This window comes from Heteronotia binoei, chromosome 21 (assembly GCF_032191835.1).
Source record: "Heteronotia binoei isolate CCM8104 ecotype False Entrance Well chromosome 21, APGP_CSIRO_Hbin_v1, whole genome shotgun sequence".
Lineage (NCBI taxonomy): Eukaryota > Metazoa > Chordata > Lepidosauria > Squamata > Gekkonidae > Heteronotia > Heteronotia binoei.
Genome location: NC_083243.1, coordinates 114,599,700 through 114,620,366, shown reverse-complemented (window position 1 = coordinate 114,620,366; position 20,667 = coordinate 114,599,700). Strand labels below are relative to the sequence as shown.

Sequence of the window (20,667 nt, the reverse complement as noted above, 5' to 3'; positions counted from 1 at the left end):
GCCTAGTGGGAGCGGAGGTGCCTTTCCAGCTAAGAAAGGGGCCCAGCCCGATAAGGGTGGGACCTCTTGAGCAGTGGCTGTCGAGGTACCCTCGAAGGGTTGATAGTTTGTATTTGTTAGAAGGTTTTAAAGTTGGGTTTAGGATCCCTTTTCAGGGTCCTCGAGTTCCGTTTATGTCAGGAAACCTTAAGTCATTTCAGGGCTTGGAGCAGGTCATTAGAGCTGGCTGAGGGAAGGATACTGGGTCCTTTTTCACATCCTCCAGTGAGTACTCTTAGAGTCTCACCTTTGGGTGTGGTGCCTAAAAAGGCGCCTGGTGAATTTCGTTTGATTCACCATTTGTCTTTTCCTAAGGGGAAATCCATGAATGATGGGATCCCGGAGCACTTATGCTCTGTTAGGTACACCAGCTTTGACCAGGCTATTGCCGTGGTGAGGCGTTGCGGGGTGGGGGCAGAATTGGCAAAATGCGACATTAAGTCTGCGTTTCGCCTTTTACCTGTCCATCCCGATGATTTTGAACTTCTAGGGTTTTCTTTTGAGGGACAATTTTACATGGATAGAGCATTGCCAATGGGCTGCTCTGTGTCATGTTCGGCTTTCGAGCGTTTCAGCACATTTTTGGAATGGGCTGTGTGGGAGAAAGTGGGTTTTCAGGATGTCGTTCATTATTTGGATGACTACCTTTTTGTGGGTCCTGAGGGGACTGGGCGTTGTGGGCAGTTGCTATTTGGCTTTGTTGAGCTGGTGGCGGAGCTTGGGGTTCCTATAGCGCCTGAGAAAACTGAAGGTCCGACCCAGAGGTTGACCTTTTTGGGGATTGAGATTGACACTATTGCGCAGTTGTCTAGGGTGCCTCTTCAGAAAATAGTGGAGCTGAGGGCCAGGATTTCTACCTTTCTTCTTAAAAGGAAGGTTACTTTGTTGGAGTTGCAGCAGCTAGTTGGGCACCTCAACTTTGCTTGCAAAGTGGTTGCTCCTGGGAGGGCTTTTCTTAGAACGCTGTGCGATGCTATGGCAGGGTTACGCTTGCCTCAGCATAGAACTAGGGTCACCTGCAGCATGAGGGATGGTTTGAGGGTTTGGCAGGAATTTTTGGAGTCCTCTAATGGAGTCTGTTTTTGGAGGGACGGCATGAGGCTCGAAGCTGAGCTTCAGGTCATGTCTGATGCTGCTGGTTCCTTGCGTTTTGGAGTCTATTTCCATGGACATTGGTGCACGGATAGTTGGCCTGACTCCTGAGTAAAGGTTGGTGTGAACTGCGATCTTACGTTTCTCGTGTTCTTTCCTATTTTAGTCGTGGTTTGGCTGTGGGGGAAAAATATGGCCAATCACACTGTCCATTTTTGGTGTGATAATATGGTGGTGGTCCACGTCATTAATTCCCTTTCATCCAAATCTGGCCAGGTTATGAGATTGGTGAGGGCCTTCACTCTGCGCTGTTTGCGGCTTAACATTTTGTTTTTAGCCAAGCATGTTCCTGGGGTGAGTAACGGGGTGGCTGACGCTCTATCTCATAAACAGATGCCAACAGAGACCCGGTGCTGATGCCCCAGGAGCTTTGGCTGATTGGAGAGCCGAGGCCTGCAGAGCGATACTTCTAGCCATTGCGCCCAGCACCAGGAAGTCTTGTGAACGGGCTGTGCGGCAGTTTGAAGACTTTAGGGCTGAGGTAGGGTATTGCAGGGTTTGGCCCCTCCCGGTGGAGCATTTGCTCTTTTACTGTGTTTTGCTGCGAGGTAAGGGGTTGGCCGTGCGATCCATTAGGGGGAGCCTGTCTGCACTGGCTTTTTTCAGTAAGGTGCTGGGTTATAGGGAAGAAACAGCTGACTTCCGTATTCGAAAGATGCTGGAGGGGTGGGCCAGAGAGGCCAGTCCCAGGGTTGATTTTCTGGAATCATGTGTCTCCTTTGATTCTGCGGGGTTTGACGAGGGTTTGGGACGTGGTGTGTGCTTCGTCATTTGAAGCATGTTTGTTTCACGCTGTGTCTTTGTTAGCTTTTGGGGGGGCTCTTAGATTAAGTGACCTGGTGGCACAGTCTAGAAACGATGTTTCTGGTAAGGCTCTGTTAAGGGATCTGCAGCTATTTGTGGGTAAGGCAGTCATCACTGTCCATCGCTCTAAAATGGATCAGTTGCAGAAGGGTACGGTGCTCGAGTTGGGTAGTTGTTCAGAGCTTGAGCTGTGTCCAGTTACTGCATTGGCTGCTTATTTGGCAGTTAGGGGGCCGATGGAGGGGTTTTTGTTTATACATTTGAATGGTAGCCCGTTGACGAAGCATCAGTTTTGGGCAGTAACATCACGGGCTTTGGATGAGTTGGGGTTGTCTGGGGTGTGGTTTGGGACCCACTCCTTTAGAATTGGGGCAGCCTCAACAGCAGCTGTCATGGGGTATCCTTCCACTTCCATTCAAAGATTGGGCAGATGGCGTTCCTCGGCCTATAAGGCTAACATGCGACCTTTTATTAGGCCGTGAGTGACTTGGTGTCTGTTTATTGTTGGTTCTGTTCTTGTTTAACTGTTTTTTCTCTTTAGATGCTGTTGTTCCTGGCCAGAGGAGCCGAGTTCTCGTATGCGGCCATAGCCACGTGTTTTGGGCCGCTCATCAGGCTCGGAGAACTGCGGTTGGCTCTCAGCTGAAACTCAGCCAGCATGTGTGTATCGAATGGCGGGGGCGCCGGGGCCTTCAGTGGCCGGGCCTGCTGCCTTTGTTGTTTAAAGATTGTGTGGGTCCTCCTCCTCAGATTTAAATTGTTCACCTGGGAGGTAACGATCTGGGACTCTTAAAGGGCAAGGCCTTAGTTTGGCAGGCTCGGGATGATTTCCAGCACATTCGGGAGTGATGGCCTGGGACCACAATAATTTGGTCAGCCATGCTGCCCCGCCTGGTGTGGCATTGTGCTTGGGACCCTGCAGCTATAGAAAGGGCCTGGTATAAGGCTGATAAGGAGATCAGGAAGGTGCTGGAAAAGGTGTTGGGCCACTATTTGCCCCATCCGGACATTTTGTTGAAATTTCCTGACCTCTACAGAGGGGATAGGGTCCATCTCTCGGAAAAGGGTAATATGCTTTTCCTGAGAGATTTGCAGCAAGGGTTGCGGGTGGCTTTGGGCCTCCCGGTGGGCGCTAAGCCCTAAGTAGAGACTTGGCCTTGGTAGTGGCAGGTTTTTTGGGTTTAGGGCAGTATGCGGCTAGGGGAGGACTGCGAAGCATCCCCCTTTTGGGAAATTTGGGGTCTGGCATGATCAGCCTTCAGGTTTGAAGACCCGTGTTTGGAGAATGCAGACTGTCCGGGAGGCTCGGCTAGAGGGTGCCTTTCTGGCGAGACGTGTGTCTGGGTTTGGGCCCTCTGGTGCATGCCTCCCTACTGGGCCTGCCTGGAGGGAGCTGAGTAACACTCAGCTCCAGCTGGGGGGCTGGGTCTTTCACCCATAAATGGTAGGGGAGCGGTTGCGTTGACCCCTATCGCTGGCCAGGCCGCTGGCGGGGTACCCTTGCTGTTTATTAGAATACTGAATAAAGTGGCCCAATTTTATACCAATACTCTGTGTCAGACTCTGTATTCCATCTTTGGGGAGCAATCTTCTGCTTGCAGACTGCAGCGTAGCTGCTAGGCTACATAAGCAAAGTTTGCTTCCCTGGATGGGAAGAGTCAGGGGGCGCCCGTTTCAGCACGCAGAGAAAAAGGCGGGATGTGACAGTCTAACTGTCAGATCTGCGCTCCTCGTCGGCTCCTTCGTCTTGGCATACGATCAACCCTCCCGTCCACATATTATGTGGGCAATTCGCTGGTTGCCTCTTTGGAGGAGCCGTGTAGGAATTTTTTACACCTTGGCTGATTGGCAGTGGCTGGGGTGCGTTTTTTGCCTACCCTACGTAGCAATGCAGTGGATTGAGGATTTGGCTATCAGGAGGCACTGTTAAATAGGCGGTCGCTTTAGTGGCAGGTTTTTGGGGTTTAGGGCACTATGCGGTAGGGGAGGACTGTGAAGCATCCCCCTTTTGGGGAATTTGGGGTCTGGCATGATCAGCCTTCGGGTTTGAAGACCCGGGTTTGGAGAATGCAGACTGTCCGGGAGGCTCAGCTAGAGGGTGCCTTTCTGGCGAGACGTGTGTCTGGGTTTGGGCCCTCTGGTGCATGCCTCCCTGCTGGGCCTGCCTGGAGGGAGTTGAGTAACACTCAGCTCCAGCTGGGGGGCTGGGTCTCTCGCCCGTTAATGGCAGGGGAGCGGTCGCGGTGACCCTAGCCCTGGCCAAACCGCTGGTGGCGTACTCTTGCTGTTTATTAGAATATTGAATAAAGTGGCCCAATTTTATACCAATACTCTGTGTCTGACTCTTTATTCCGTCCTTGGGGAGCAAATATTATGTCCCAAAGAGAGCTGTTTATTACTTCCTAGACCACTTGACCAAATCACCTACTTTTAGTAGATACAAAAGGCAAGGGTTGAGCCTAGATTTGGTGGGTTGCACATTTCTAAGCAGCATGTCTACTTCATTAGGCCTCACCAAATGAAAGGCATTCATGCAACTAGGACCAGACTGCTCCAACAGAATCCTGAGATTTAACTCAATCAATTGTGGCTTCTAAGTTACAGGAGAAGCAAGGATTTGATCCACCAAAGCAATTTTATCATAAAAGAATCAGCAGGCCTACATGTTTTCCAGGTGTACATCCTCAGGGATCTTGGATAATAGCCCAGTTACAGCTCAGAAAAGGTAACCTGGATGGCATTGTGCAGGTGCAATGGTGGTAGAGAAGTGAGCTTGCTTTGCTGCCATCATCACCATAGAGTAAGCATGATGATGTGCTCCCTTTGTGTTCAGTCACATTCACTTAGACTTTTCCTCTACTTGCGCTCCAACTATCAGGCCAACTGCTTCATTGTATTTCATTGCCCTAAGCACCTTGATAAACTAAGGGGCTCTGCAGGAGCAAATAGGGTGCTCAGGAACAATTATTATCCACTGCCCTGGTCATATTAGAATTGTATTGGGCTGTGACAGAAGCATCAACCTTGCTGGCTGAAAAATCTCCACCCTTCAGATCTAGCACCCTCCTGGGACCAACCATTCTAATTATCCATCACCTTTGTGGGGTTCCTAGTAACTCTAAGTCTACACCTCACCAGGTAAGTGTCAGCCCATGACATGGGCACAGTGGAAAAGCTCCCCATTACCAAACCATGCATGTTGTCCCAAGAGAAAACCAAGTGAATGTATGTCTAACTACATTTGCAGAGACCAGAAAGTTTTGGCATTCATGAAGTTCTGAACTGCTCACAACAGGGCAGTGCAGCATATACTCTGAAATCCCCAAGAACTATAAGTTCTCAATTGCATATTAAAGACTGATTCCATCAGCTAAGGCAGGGAGACCACTGTGCAAAGGGGTGGGGTGATACACCAACAAAACCCCTATTCTGGCCCAAATCCCCAGCATCCAGTACATGTATTCAAAATGGTAGGCTCTGAGGAACAAAACATCAATAAGTGCCATAGAAGATTACTGAGAATGTGTTAGGAAATCCAAGTTGTATTGTAAGTATTTTGCATGTTTATTTTTTATAATTATTTATAACTTTTTCAACTATAACCTAAAAGATTCAGAGATTTTACATATTGATTACATAGTTCATACAGAAATAGTATAAACATAACATTAATGAATAGAAAAAGCAATGAAGTTTGTATTGGATTTTTTATATTAATAAAAAGAGAAGTGGGTATATTTCTTGGGGAAAGTGTCATCTTCTGATTCAAAATTGCTGATATAGTAAAAAAAAGGGAACAATTTTTCCATAAAATCAGACTGATACGAAGGGCTATTTACAATTGCTAACTGAGCTGATATCCATTACTATATGATCAGGTTCAGGGGGAGGCAAGACAGGGTTGCTGGGCAGGGGGCACACATGCACCATCGCAATGACGTCACTTCCAGGTGACGTCATCGCTGCACGCACGCTCTTCGGGTATGTGAAAGGACACTGGGCAGGGGGAGCCATGTTCTTTTTCGGCTCTGAGGGATTGAGGGAGCTTCTCTGACCTCCTCAGAGCCAAGAAAGGCTCAGGGATGGTGTGAGCAGGGATTGGGAGGGGGCACCTATCCCCGCCCCTGGCCCCTGGGAACCGGCACCCCAGGCCATTGCCTAGTTCGCCTACTCCCATGTGCTGGCTGTGTATATGATCCTAAATTTTATGAAAACATTGTTTAATAGTTTTTAAAATAATTGTTTAATGTGTGTTTATTAACCTTTAGAATTCATTCTTGGTGCACACCCTTGCAGGTTATAAAGACATGTTTTTTTTAAAAAAAGCTGAGAAGCTCAGCTACAAGATGTGAGACAAATTAAAATCCTGCTTTTAAAACTCACAAAGGCAAAATATTTTCCGCTTATATTGTCCAAAGTTGTTTCTTTTTCAGAAAAAAACAAAAAGAAATCAGCCCACAAAATTAACATAGTCATTTCTCCTGGAACTAGAAATTCTACATAGGCTTTGATGAGGCCCTTTCAGGAGACCTGCAATCTACACACATTCAGAAGAATAATTCCAAACTTGTCCACAAGTGAATTACATATTATATGATACAACAGGCTCTTCCTGTACCTCAACAGTCTGGGTGACTATAATACCAATTTCACATTAATAAAGTCACATAGCCTTAGGAAGAGATTATTCTAATAGGAAAATTTATTATGGTTGCAGATTTAAATATTCTTATACATAATAAGTGGCAGATAGTTTTCCAGATAACATAATGAATTTGACATGGGTGGTTATTTAAGGGCAAAAAGACACATGTCTGGAAAATCTTTGATATGATCTCCCAATATTTTCCTCAACATTAGAAACCAGGCAGCCAAATTTAGATTCAGGCAAGAACCCTGGGACAGAGGGGATTAAACCTTTCTTGTGTCATTTTGAGATGGAAATCAATGCATCCTAAGCTGCTATTATAAGGAAAAGAGACCTGGAAGAAAAATAGGTTTTGTTTCCCTGTCATACCTTGCTTCCATATCATTTCTATAGCACCTATCAGATGGTGGTAGTGTTCTGTTTGGGAAACAGCATGCAGGAAAGCGTTAAACTCCTTTCTTCCTCCAATACCATGGTCCTGATCCCAACCAATTCTTTTTTCCCCAAGAAATGCAATTCTACATGACTTTGCAGAAATATTTATAAGAGATCAGAAACAGATCATATTATCTATCAAGTTTATTAATATTATTATCTATTTAGTAGATTTTTAATCAATGAAAGTTTTAGATGATTCATCATTTTTACCAATTTTAACCATTCTGTCTGATGCTTAAGTACACAGTTGTTCAGTTTTTGAGGCTCTTTGGTTCACAGAGAACCATATAGCTGGCTTAATATCCAGGCTTGCCTGATCTTGTCAGAGCTCAGAAGCTAAGCAGGGCCAGTACTTGGATGGGACACCAAGAAAGACTGGGGCAGAGGAAGCAATGGCAAACCACTTCTGCTCACCTTTTGCCTGGAAAACCCAGTAATGTGGAATGTTATGGGGCTGTCATCAATTGAGTGTATCTTGGCAGCACAGTTTACCTTTACTTTAGTTCATCGTGAAATAGGGTATGAAATGGAAAATTTGAAAGATGGCTTTTCTTTCTAACATTGTACTTTTGTTTATAAAATGGCAAGTTCTCATATTTGGCCTTGATACCTCCAAAGTGCCTGTAAATGAGGTTTGGGTAACATGCACATTTATTTCTTTTTGATATAACAGATTAACTATAAAGCAGATTGCTGATAAACTCATAGTATTTAAATTGTTTGGCATCCTTTGAGACATATAATAGATACATATATTAGCATTTCTGAGGAAAACATTACTGTCATTTTTGGAACAAATGCTTAGGTAATTTTGTCTTGAGGATATTGACAAAGACAGTTACACATATAGTTCCCCAAATTTCTCTTGCCACTTCCTACTAGTTTCTGATCTTTCCTGTGTTTGGACATGCCATGCAAACCTCCAAGAGTATTCCCAAAAATTCAAGCGCTGAATTGGCACATAGAAATGGATGGGGTGTCACATTTTGCTTGCTGTACTCTGTTTCTGAACCCTGCTTGCTGTGGATCTTTCCCTCTGTGCTCTCCTTGGCAAAATTCACATTTCAACAACTGAGGGCCTTAGAGTGCAATTGACTTAGAATGGCGTAACTTTGTTTAGGATTACAGTTTTGGTGTCTTTAATGGAGAGAGGGATTGTAAACTCAGAAACAGTTATTTGGCAAAAGAACAAATTATAGCCAATTGATACAGAGGGTTCTCATGAGTACTGGAAAGAGACAAAATCATTACTGTATTTTTTTCTCATTTCACCAGCCAATCATTTTTAGTGGATACAAGTGAGAACCTGCAAGGACATGTGAGGTGAATTTCCCTCTCCCCTTCTATTTTCTTCTTTCCCTACCTTGAAAGCTCTCATACCCTCTCCTCATTTCCTGCCTCCTCTCCTACTCAACCATGAGCTAACTGACCATTATCTTCTCCCTGTCTTCAGTTTTTTACCCTACCCTACCCTACCATGATACCCTGTACTTAGGAAAACTATGGCCCAGTTTTGTGGTACCGGTTGCTGGTGGGGACCCAGTTGCACAGTGGGGAACCTGCAAAAACTTGCATAGGGCACCCATTTCCTCCTGTCTCAACTTCTCCACACTGTTTTATCTCACCCTCCACCTGACAACTCCCACATCCTCACCCTTCTCTGCTTCCTTCTATCCTTCCCACATAACCACACATTTTTAGCTGTCCCTTCTTCAATGATATTTATTGTTTATTTATTTCATTTATAGCCCACTTATCTCCACAATGGAGACTCAAAGCTGTTTGCTTCATTCCCCTGTCATTCAGTTTATCCTCAAAACAACTCAATGAGTATGGGTGGACTGGAAGTGAAAACCCTTGGAAAGTGTAATGTACTCAGTGACAAGACGTGTTGAAGGCAACATAGTTTATTAGCTGGTACATCACAAGAGGGCGAAATGTGGGCTGGGTCCCGCTTTATATACAAAGCCCGGAACAACCCTTAGATTGGCCAGGTCCAATCTTGGCCAGTTAAACTTCCCACCACAGATCTTAATTGGCGGGGTAGTTTTGCACGCTACATCCAGTGACCAGGGACTTCCTCTGGTCACCTCTGTAGCGTTCGCTGTGCAGTACTTCCAGATTGCATAGCAAGACATAACATTCCTGCCCCCCTAGTTCAAGACACATAGTCCTTCAAGTAGGCCGGCGCCCTGCGTTCCCAGGTTGACCTCCTCGGGGTTATTTGGGGCGTTGGAGCGGCCACCGTAGGGGGTTTCTTCTCGGGGACTTGACACTGGCGGATGGCTGTCCGACTCTAGTCGCGGTTCTGGAACCGCCAGTCTGGGTGGGTTGTGCCTCCCGCTGGTTTGCTCTTCCGCTCGCGTCATCAGTAGGATTGGCGCCTGCGGGGCCGTTTCCGGGGGGGTTTGTTGCTAGCTCTCCCCCGCTCAATGCTTCCCCACTCGCTGTTGGTTCTTCCGGCAAGGTGCGGCGGCGCAGCTGGTCTATGTGCCTCCTTAGGATCTGACCCCCCTCGGACGAGACCTCGTGATCAATTTCCTCCCCATTAGTAGTTCGGCGGGGCTTGACTTGGTGACGGGGTTGGGGGTAATTCTGTTATGAAATAAGAAGGCTGCCAGGCGGTGGTCCCAGTCCCCCTGTACAATGCAACCCAGGGCCTCTTTGGTGGTGCGCACCATGCGCTCTGCCTGGCCGTTGGTGGGTGGATGGAAGGGGGCGGACTGAATGTGCTGGATGAGGTACCTATTAACAAACTCCCGGAATTCCCAGGAGGTGAAAGTGGTCCCATTGTCCGTGACCAGGGTATCGGGGATTCCGTGCGTGCAAAAGGCCCTTCGCAAGTCTCTGACTGCTGCTGCTGTGGAGGTTGAAGCTACGTGGATCACCTCTAACCACTTAGTATATGCATCGACCAGGATAAAGAATATTTGGCCCTGGTATGGCCCTGCAAAATCTAAGTGGAGCCGGGACCACAGCCTCCGGTTGGACTCCCAGCGGTGGACGGGGGAGCTCGGCGGATCGGGCCGGGGTTCCTGGCAGGGTTGGCACCTTCTCACCCACCCCTCTATCTCGTCGTCCATACCCAGCCACCATACGTAACTGCGTGCCAGGGCTTTCATCCTCACTATCCCCGGGTGTGTTTCGTGTAAAGCTTCTAACACTTGCTTCCGCATTGGGGGGGGGGGACCACCACCCTGCTACCCCAGAGTATGCACCCCTTGTATGTGGACAACTCATCTCTGCGCGATGTCACGGCTGGGGCCGGGTCAGGCAAAGTCCAGAGGCAGTCCGAGGTCTGTAGCCAGTAAGCAGGAGGGTCTGAGGTGCCAAATCCAAATCAGTGTACAAGTATCGCAGGTCCGAGGTCCAGAAGCCGAGGTCAGGGAGTCCAGAAGTCAAAAGCCAAAGTCAGGGAGTCAGGAACCAAAGTCAAGCCGGAGTGGATGCTAGGATGTCAGGGAGATGACTAGTTGCTTCCACAAAGCCTCCTCCCAAAGCCCACAGCTATATAGCCCTCTGCTGGCTGTTGCCCGTTTGGGCTAATTGCTGGCTCAGGGAGGCAGCCAGGATCCTGTCATAACTCAAGCATCCTTGCTCTTAGGAGGGCCAGAATCCTCTCAGAACTCAGGGCTCAGGGAGCGTCTTGCTTGTGAGCGTGCCGCCCTCCTCCGATCCCTGAGGTCCTGCTGGAGGCGGTCACGCACACGAGCCACCCGAGAGGGCGAGGCAGGGGGGCTGGGATCTTCTCCAGCAGGAGGCAGGGGCACTGGTGCAGGTGGCAGGGGCACAGTTTCCTCGTCAGACTCAACTTCCTCTGCAGGGTCCCCAGCACCCATGACACTATCCCCCCCCCAGGGCCCCCCTCCGTCGAGGGACCTGGAAGGTCGGGGTGGTCGTTGTGGAACCGGTGCACCAAGTCCGGGGCATGAAGATTGTCCTCGGGCTCCCAAGACCGGTCTTCTGGGCCATATCCCTCCCAGTCCACCAGGTATTGGAGGCCTCCACGATGGTACCGGGAGTCCAGGATCTGGCGCACCTCATATTCTTCCTCGTCATCCACCAACGCCGGTGGTGGCGGCGGTGGGCAAGGAGGCCGAGCTGGGTCAGGGGGTGCAGCTGGAACAAGGAGGGAGCGATGGAACACAGGGTGAATGCGGAGGTGGGGTGGCAACTGGAGCCTGAAGGCGACGGGGTTTATTTGGTCCGTGACGGGGTAGGGTCCAATGAACCACGCATCCAGCTTGTGAGACCGACCAGGCCGGCGCAGGTAGCGAGTTGAGAGCCACACCTGATCCCCTGGCTGGATTGGGGGGCCTTCCTGCCTCTTCCGGTCCGCAGCCAGTTTATAGGCTTCCTTGGCCCGCTGTAGCTGCTCCCGGAGCAAGTCTTGGCTGGCACGGAGTTCTTGCAGGTAGGCCTCGACGGCGGGGACATTCGTGGGTGGCAGGATCGCCGGGAAGAACCGAGGGTGGTACCCGTAGGTTGCAGCAAACGGGGTCATTTGGGTGGACGAGTGGACCGCGTTGTTGTATGCAAACTCCGCTAGAGGCAACAGACTGGTCCAGTCGTCCTGCTGGTAGCAGGTGTAACAGCGGAGATATTGCTCTAGCGTGGCATTGGTGCGCTCTGTCTGACCATCAGTCTGTGGGTGGTAGGCTGAGGACAGGTGCACTCGAGTACCCAGGCTGGAATGGAGGGCTTGCCAGAACCGAGAGGAGAACTGGGGGCCCCGGTCTGAGATCAGGTGGGCTGGGAGTCCGTGCAGACGAAAGATGTGTTGCAGGTAGAGCTGGGCTGTCTCCTGAGCTGTGGGAAGTTTCGGACACGAAATGAAGTGGGCCATCTTGGTAAATAGGTCGACGACCACCAAGATGCAAGTCTGACCTTTGGATCGTGGGAGTTCTGTAATGAAGTCCATCGAGATGGTGTCCCAGGGTCCTGAGGGTGCGGGCAAGGGCTGTAACAACCCCGAGGGTTTGGCCGGGACGTCTTTGGCCCGCCGACAGACATCACAGGAGCTGACATAGCGGGCAACATCGGAGCGCACTCGTGGCCACCAGAATTCTCGCGTCAGCAAGTGGGTGGTCTTATGCTGTCCAAAGTGCCCGGCGGGTAACGAGTCATGAGTCAGGCGTAGCACTTCTGCCCGCAAGGGCCCGGGCGGCACATAGAGGCGTTCGCGGTGTAGCAAGAGACCGCCTCGAGTCGTGAACTCGCCTGCTGAGTCGTCTTGGAGTGCCTGGAGGTGTTGCTGGACCCAGGGATCGTTGGCCTGGCTAGCACGAATGTCCTCCGCGAGTGTGGGTGAAGTGGAGGTGGCTGCAAATACTGAGGGCAGCAGGATGGGAGCAGCAGGCGCGGCCTCAGTTGAAGCAGGGGCGTATTCCGGTTTCCGGGACAGCACGTCTGCTTTCCGGTTCTGGGTATGGGGGATGTAGGAGATCCGGAAGTCAAAGCGAGAGAAGAATAGGGACCACCGGATCTGGCGCTGGTTGAGACGGCGGGTGGTCTGGAGGTGCTCTAGGTTCCGGTGGTCAGTGAGCACTTGAACAGGGTGGCGAGCCCCTTCGAGGTAGTGCCTCCAAACCTCAAAAGCCGCCTTGATCGCGAGCAACTCCCTCTCCCAGATGGTATAGTTCCTTTCCGCAGCCGTGAGCTGGCGCGAGTAATAGGCGCAGGGCTGGAGTGGCTGAGACGGCTCCTCGCGCTGGGACAGCACTGCTCCCAGGGCCACGTTGGAGGCATCAGCTTCCACCGTAAAGGGAAGCTGGGGGTCAGGGTATCTCAGGAGTGGCCCGGTGGCAAAACGGGTCTTCAGGGTGGAGAAGGCGTTATCGGCCTCTGGGGACCAGCCGAAGGGTTCTTTGGGGCGGAGTAGTTGAGTCAGGGGTGTTGTCAGGGAGGCATAGGCCGGGATGAATTGCCGATAGTAGTTGGCAAAACCAAGGAATCGCTGCAGGTCTTTGCAATTCTGAGGAGCCTGCCAGGTCAGGACCGCTTCTACTTTTTTCGGGTCCATGAGGATCCCTTGCGGGGACACAATGTGACTGAGGAACTCGACAGAGCGCAGGTCGAAGTCGCACTTCTCCAGCTTGGCGTAGAGGCCATGGGTTCGTAGGCGCTGCAGGACCTGGCGGACGTGCTCGGCGTGCTGGGCAGGATTGCGGGAGTAAATTAGGATGTCATCTAGATATATGATTGCGAAGCGGTCGAGCAGGTTCCGGAATATGTCGTTCATGAACCTCTGGAAGACAGCGGGGGCGTTGGTCAATCCGAAGGGCATCACCAGGTGCTCGTACTGCCCGTACCGGGTCCCAAATGCGGTCTTCCATTCGTCTCCAGGTCGTATGCGCACCAAATTGTACGCTCCACGGAGGTCCAGCTTGGTATAGATTTGGGCCCCCTTTAAGCGATCCAAGAGTTCAGGGATCAGTGATAGAGGGTACCGGTCGCGGATGGTGATCTTGTTCAGGGCCCGGTAATCATTGCACAGCCGGAGCTCCCCACTTTTCTTCTTCACGAAGAGGACTGGAGCAGACAGGGGAGAGGTTGAGGGTCGGATGAAGCCGCGTTTCAGGTTCTTATCTAGGAAGTCTCGCAGAGCGGCCAACTCAGGCTCCGACATTGGGTACAGACGCCCCACCGGGAGTGGTGCCCCAGGTACCAAGTCAATGGCACAGTCATAGGGCCGGTGAGGAGGAAGCTGATCCGCTCCCGTCTCTTCGAAGACATCGGCGAAATCCGCATACTTCTGAGGGAGCTGAGGACCACCACTCGGGATGCCAGCTGCCAGAGTGGTGGGAGGAGTCAGATGGGGGCATGGGTCTTGGAAACGTAGTTCCTGCTGGGCCCAGTCCACGATGGGGTTGTGCAGCTTCAGCCAGGAAAGGCCCAGAATCAGTGGGAAGCGAGGCATGCGGGCGACATTAAACTGCAGCTGTTCTTGGTGCTGCTGGACGTGGAAGGTGATGGGACAGGTCTCCTGGGTGACAGGCCCAGAACGGAGGAGGCGCCCGTCAATAGCCTCCACCAGCGACGGAGTCTCTTTTGTCTGCACCGGGATCTGGTGCTGTTTTACAAAGGCGGCATCTATAAAACAGTGGGCTGCTCCCGAGTCCAGCATGGCATACACGAACAGCCAGCGTTCGTCAGGCAGACGGAGTTTGACTGGTAGCAGGAACGGGCCCGGGGTATCAGCCCGCTGTTCGGAGGACCCAGCTAGTCGCCCCAGGCTGGGGGGTCCACTTACGCCTGGGGCTGCCCTTTTGGCGGCGGTGGCGGTGAAGGCCCGGGTATCTGATGCTTAGCAGGGCAGCCAGAGGCATAGTGGCCTGCCGTGCCGCAGTAGAGGCACAGATTCTGTGTGCGGCGTCTGGCCTTTTCCTCTGGGGTCAGGCAGGGTCGAGCAGCTCCAAGCCGCATAGGCTCGTCCTCGGTGCTGGTACGAGCTGAGGATGGGCGAGGAGCCAAGTGGCACGGCGCAGGGAGCTGGCGCCCTCTTGTCTTGGCTTGGCGGCGACTTTCCAGGCGGCCATCGATGCGGAGGCAGAGGGTGATAAGTTGTTGAAGCGTGGGTGGTGGCTCCACCCTGGCCAGTTCATCCAGGACCTCCTCTGCCAACCCCTCGGTAAACTGGTCCATCTGGGCAGCCTCATTCCACGCCAAGTCTTGGGCCAGGAGCTTGAATTCGGTGGCATACTGAGCCACCGAGGATTTGCCTTGTTTCAGTGCCCTGATCTTCCGGTTGGCTGTGGCTGCTTGGACTGGGCTAGAGAAAGCAGCAGACAGGTGGGCCTCAAACCCTTGGTAATTAGTTAGTAGGGGAGAGGATGCGACCAGCAAGGGTGTGGCCCATTTGGCCGCCTGCCCCTTTAACAGACTGATGATGAAACACACCTTTGTCTTGTCATTGAGGAAGTCCCGTGCTCTCAGTTCAAAGTACAGCCGACACTGTGCTAGGAAGGCAGGAAATTCTTCCACGGCACCCCCAAATCTGTCAGGTGGGGAAACTGGGCACTTGGCTGGAGCACTGGCCGCAGGTTGTTGCTGCAAGTGCACTACTGCCTGTGTTAGCTGCTGTACCTGGGCTTGGAGCGCAGCCAGTAGTTCTGTGGTTTCACTTGCTTCAGCATCCATCCTGTGGAGTGGGTGTTTGTCTGGTGGAAGCAATCTGTCACGGCTGGGGCCGGGTCAGGCAAAGTCCAGAGGCAGTCCGAGGTCTGTAGCCAGTAAGCAGGAGGGTCTGAGGCGCCAAATCCAAATCAGTGTACAAGTATCGCAGGTCCGAGGTCCAGAAGCCGAGGTCAGGGAGTCCAGAAGTCAAAAGCCAAAGTCAGGGAGTCAGGAACCAAAGTCAAGCCGGAGTGGATGCTAGGATGTCAGGGAGATGACTAGTTGCTTCCACAAAGCCTCCTCCCAAAGCCCACAGCTATATAGCCCTCTGCTGGCTGTTGCCCGTTTGGGCTAATTGCTGGCTCAGGGAGGCAGCCAGGATCCTGTCATAACTCAAGCATCCTTGCTCTTAGGAGGGCCAGAATCCTCTCAGAACTCAGGGCTCAGGGAGCGTCTTGCTTGTGAGCGTGCCGCCCTCCTCCGATCCCTGAGGTCCTGCCGGAGGCGGTCACGCACACGAGCCACCCGAGAGGGCGAGGCAGGGGGGCTGGGATCTTCTCCAGCAGGAGGCAGGGGCACTGGTGCAGGTGGCAGGGGCACAGTTTCCTCGTCAGACTCAACTTCCTCTGCAGGGTCCCCAGCACCCATGACACGCGATGTGAATGCCCTGAATTCAGTGTCCAGTTTGCCCGTAGGCCACTTCCTTCCCACCCAGTCCAAAACTCGTGCGAGTATACAGTCCTTGCCTGTGGCCCGAGCCACCTCAGCGGCGTGGAGGGGCCACTCGGGCAAAGACTCCAGAAGCATCACGTGGTGGGCAGAGGCGAGATCTGGGCCTGTGCAGGGAAGCGGCAGGCGGCTAAGGGCGTCAGCGTGCCCCATGGCTTTGCCCGGGCGGTGCACCAGGGTGTATGTGTACAGAAACTGGTTCCACCTCAGGACACACTGTGACAAAATTTGTGGGGTCTGACGGTCTGGGGCGAGAAGGCCCAGGAGCGACTTATGGTCTGTGGCAATCGTGAAACACCTACCATACAGGTAGTCGTTGAATTTGTGAATGCCCACCACGATTGCCAAAGCCTCCTTGTCCATCTGAGCGTAGTTGCGCTCTGTGGGGGTCAGGGTTCTCGAAGAGTAGGCCACAGGAACCACCCTCTCATCCGGGAGTTGGTGCCCCAGAACAGCTCCCACTCCATATGGGGAAGCATCGCAAACCAAAATCAGTGGCAGAGCCTCGTCGAAATGGTGGAGCACCGCATTGGAAACAAGGAGGTCTTTGACTGCTTGAAAGGCAGCGGTCTGCTGCTTTCCCCAAACCCACGGGGCTTGTTTATCGAGCAGCCTGTGGAGGGGTTCATGATGGCCGCTTTGTGGGGCAAGAACGAATGATAAAAATTTAATAACCCCAAGAAACTTTGTAGCTCCACCTTGCACGTGGGGGGCGGGGCGTGGACTATCGCCCTGGTCTTGTCCTCCGTTGGGTGAATTCCCACGGCATCTACTGCAAAATCCAAGAACTCCACCCTCGGCACCCCTAGTGAACATTTTTCCTTCTTTACTTTTAGACCCGCCACCTGGAAGCAGCGGAGTACCTCTCTCAGGCGGCTGCTGAACTCCTCCGCGTCTGGGGCTGCGATCAGAACGTCATCGAAAAACGGTTGCACTCCAGGGATCCCTTTGAGGAGAGAGTCCATTATGCTCTGATAGATCCCCGGAGCTACACTAACCCCAAATTGCAGCCGCCGTACCCTAAAAGCTCCCCTGTGGGTCACAATGGTCTGAGCTTCTGCTGTCTTGGCGTCTACCGGAAGTTGCTGGTACGCTTGGGCCAGGTCCAGTTTCCCAAAAATCTTAGAGCCTGCTAAGGCCGCCAGGACATGGCTGACCACTGGAACGGGGTAGGGATTGTCCTGGAGCGCCTTATTTATAGTGCACTTGTAGTCAGCGCACATTTGCACATCCCCGTTTGGCTTCACTGGCGTGACTATGGGTGTTTCCCAGGCCGCATAAGACACTGGTTCTAGAACTCCCTGGGCCGTGAGTCGGTCCAGCTCTGCTTCTATTTTGGGTTTTAGAGCGAATGGAACTCGCCTGGCCTTCAGTCTGATTCGTCTAACGAGGGGATCGAGGGGTAAGGTGATGGGCACCCCCTTGTAACTCCCCAGGGACCCATCAAAAACTTCGGGGAATTCCCGGCACACGTTCTCGAAGTTGGTCATTTGTATCTGCTGCACCCCCACTAATTGAATACCTAGCGGTTGAAACCAGGCCAGTCCCAGTAATGTGGTCAGCTGGCGCTTTACCACTAGAATGTCCAGTGGTCCCCTGAAGCTCTGTCTCTCTACCAGTACTGTGGCCCAACCCAAAATGTGTACGGGGTTTTTCTGAAAGTCCCGCAGTATAAAATCAGCCGGTCTCAATTGGAGCCGGCGACGGGGGCACAATTTTCTTAGGGTGTCCTCCGAAATTATGGAGATGGAGGAGCCCGAGTCCACCTCCATTTGGCATGGAGCGCCCTCAATTATGACTGACAGTCTGACCTTGTCGGGGGTGGCGAGGGGCAAGTTCATTACCTGCAGGCTGGTCGATGCTGTTGTGTGAGCATTGGTTGAATCATGGTGAGTCATCTGTTGTCTGTGATTGGCCTTAGCCCAGCAAGCCCGGGCTGTGTGGCCCCCCTTCCCACAGTTCCTGCAGTCCATGTTGCGATAGGGGCAGTCCCGTCTCTCGTGGGGGGTCGCCACAGCTGGCACTGTTTGCTGGTCTCTCTGTTGCTCGATGCCGCGTGGGGGCCCTCAGGCCGATTCCTTGTTGGCGGCGAAGCTGGAATGCCTCTTCGTCCTCTTGGTCGCCAGGCGCCATCTCTTCCTGGTGGACTGCTTCTCCTCTCGGGTTGTTGTACACTTTGGTGGCTCTCTCGAACACGGTTGCTTCATTGAAAGCTTGTTGAAGGGTGAGCTCCTCCTTTGCGAAGAGCTTTTGCTGCAGCCTTTCGTCTCAGAGGCCCCAGACGAATCGGTCTCTCAAGGCTTCCTCCCGCTTGTCGAAACCACAGTTCCCTGCAATCTGGCGGAGAGCGGCCAGGTATACGGCAGCCATTTCTACTGGCCCTTGATCTCTCTTGTGGAAGAGAAATCAGCGGGTGATGATGGAAGGCTGGGGCAAGAAATACCCGGTGAGGAGTCTGACGATCTCCCCATACGTTCTCTCGGTGAGTTTTGTGGGGGCAGAGAGACCTTTGGTGATCTCGAAGGTGGCCTCCCCACAGACGCTCAGGAGTATGTCTCTCATGCGGCTGTCATCTGTAATCAGGTTTGCACGTAGGTAGCATTCGACCCACTCCGTGTAGGTCTCTGACCTCTCGGGGTTGGCAGGGTTGAACTCAGCAAGATGGCCCGTCATTACACTCGGGTTCGCCATGGCAGCAGCGGGTGCTTCTGTCTCTTGCGGCTCTGTGCCTTCCTCGTCTCCAGCCAGTTCATCGACTTCCCGCTTGGGGAGTTACCTAGCTAGATCCCATCCTCGTTGCCAGTGTAATGTACTCAGTGACGAAACGTGTTGAAGGCAACATACTTTATTAGCTGGTATATCACAAGAGGGCAAAACGTGGGCTGGGTCCCACTTTATATACAAAGCCCAGAACAACCCTCGGATTGGCCAGGTCCAATCCTGGCCAGTTAAACTTCCCGCCACAGATCTTAATTGGTGGAGTAGTTTCGCACGCTACATCCAGTGACCAGGGACTTCCTCTGGTCACCTCTGTAGCGTTCGCTGTGCAGTTCTTCCGGATTGCATAGCAAGACACAACAGAAAGGGTCTCGCCTTTAGCACTCCCTGGCTCTGCACCAAAAGAGAGAATGGAGAGGAAGAAGAAATTTGTCTGATCTGACTCTTCCTCCCAAATAAGGGAACTGAAGGGAAGAGGAGGAAAAGAAGGAGTCTGTTTACCCAATTGGCCAGTTGCTTGCTGTTTTCCTCACCTCAGGCAAGTCTTGGCCAGGTGTCTTGTGCAAATCAGGCACTGCCTCCATCACTTGGACTAGGCTCATTCATCTCAGACAGGGCTCAGCTGGGTTGAGCCAAGAATTACCACCTGCTTCACATACAGTCAGCTGGGCACTGCCCATTGCCTTGCCTCACTACCCTCTGCCTTGGCTTGGATGGGGCTCAGCCGGGTGCAGTTTTCTGCCTTGCATTGCCTTGTGCAGGGCTCAGATGGGCACCACTCTCTGCTTCACCTTGCCTCATGTGGAGCTTGGGTGAGAGATCCACCATCTGCCTTGCCTTGTGTAGAACTCAGCTGGGCTGGCAGCCACCATCTCCCTCACCTTGCTTCATGCGGGACTTTGCTGCATCAGGTGCCCTGCCTACATGCCATTTGCAGGGCTCAGCCAGCCAGGTGCCTCTGGCTGCCTCTCTTCACATAGTGCTAGGCCATCACCTGCCCTGTTTTGTCTCTGTTGAGCCAGGCTCTGTCTCCCCTTGCTGGCTGGATGCCACCTTTCTCACCTTGTGCAGGGCTTAGGTGGGTCAAGTTCAGCTCTTCTGTCAGAAATATGGCTGTTCCAGTTGTGGGAGGAGCCCATTAGTGCAGTAGCACCAGGTGTTCTTACTAATCAATATTGGCCCTGCCTTTATGGTAAATTAGGCTGAGAATATCTAACTGGGCCAAGGTTACCCACCAAGTTTTCTGGGCAAAATGGGGATTCTAGGTTCTAGTCTGAAACTCTGAGCACTGCACCATGCTGGCTTTTGAGGGATGGCTGCTGTGATCATTAGCAAGCAGCCAGACCTTGGTGAGTCATCCAAATCATGTGGTATCAAGTCACTCAATGAGTCCTTCCTCAAAGGTCAAAACAGCCCTGTCCCCCTCCTCCTGCCTTTTATTGACAGAAATGAAGCCTGTTGTGGTCACCACGGAGGGTATACTATTTTTAAAGAAGATGATATTGGATTTATACCCTGGGTCGACTTTCTCACTAGGCAAACTAGGCTGACCCAAGGCCATTCCAGCAGCTGCAAGTGGAGGAGTGGGGAATCAAACCCGGTTCTCCCAGATAAGAATCTGTGTGCTTAACCACTATGCCAAACTGACTCTTTATAGAAGCTATAGGCAGTCGTTTTATTATTTGGGGACCTTACATCCATCCATCCATCCATCCATCCATCCATCCATCCATCCATCCATCCATCCATCCATCCATCCATCCATCCATCCATCCATCCATCCATCCATCCATCCATCCATCCATCCATCTATCCATCTATCTATCTATCTATCTATCTATCTATCTATCTATCTATCTATCTATCTATCTATCTATCTATCTATCTATCTATCTATCTATCTATCTATCTATCTATCTATCTATCTATCTATCTATCTATCATCATGTCAGATTTTTTTCCTGCAAACTTGGGGACCTTTCCAGGGTGCTTTTTTTTTTTTAAAGATCCATCTTGGCTCTTCA

General features: G+C 51.8%; 1 protein-coding gene across 1 annotated transcript in view; it reads right to left on the bottom strand.

Moving 5' to 3' along the window:
• Window positions 1-18,616, bottom strand: part of LOC132589635 (uncharacterized protein K02A2.6-like) — a gene marked incomplete at its 3' end in the record, with an annotated part of 31,795 nt that extends 13,179 nt beyond the window's left edge. Inside the window, exons 1-2 of the mRNA XM_060262378.1 lie at window positions 18,399-18,616; window positions 17,083-17,308 (exon numbers count right to left, since the gene is read on the bottom strand). Of these exons, the coding sequence (XP_060118361.1) occupies window positions 17,083-17,308; window positions 18,399-18,616 (444 nt within the window). The remainder of the gene's footprint in view (window positions 1-17,082; window positions 17,309-18,398) is intronic.
• Between the last annotated feature and the right edge of the window lie 2,051 nt (window positions 18,617-20,667).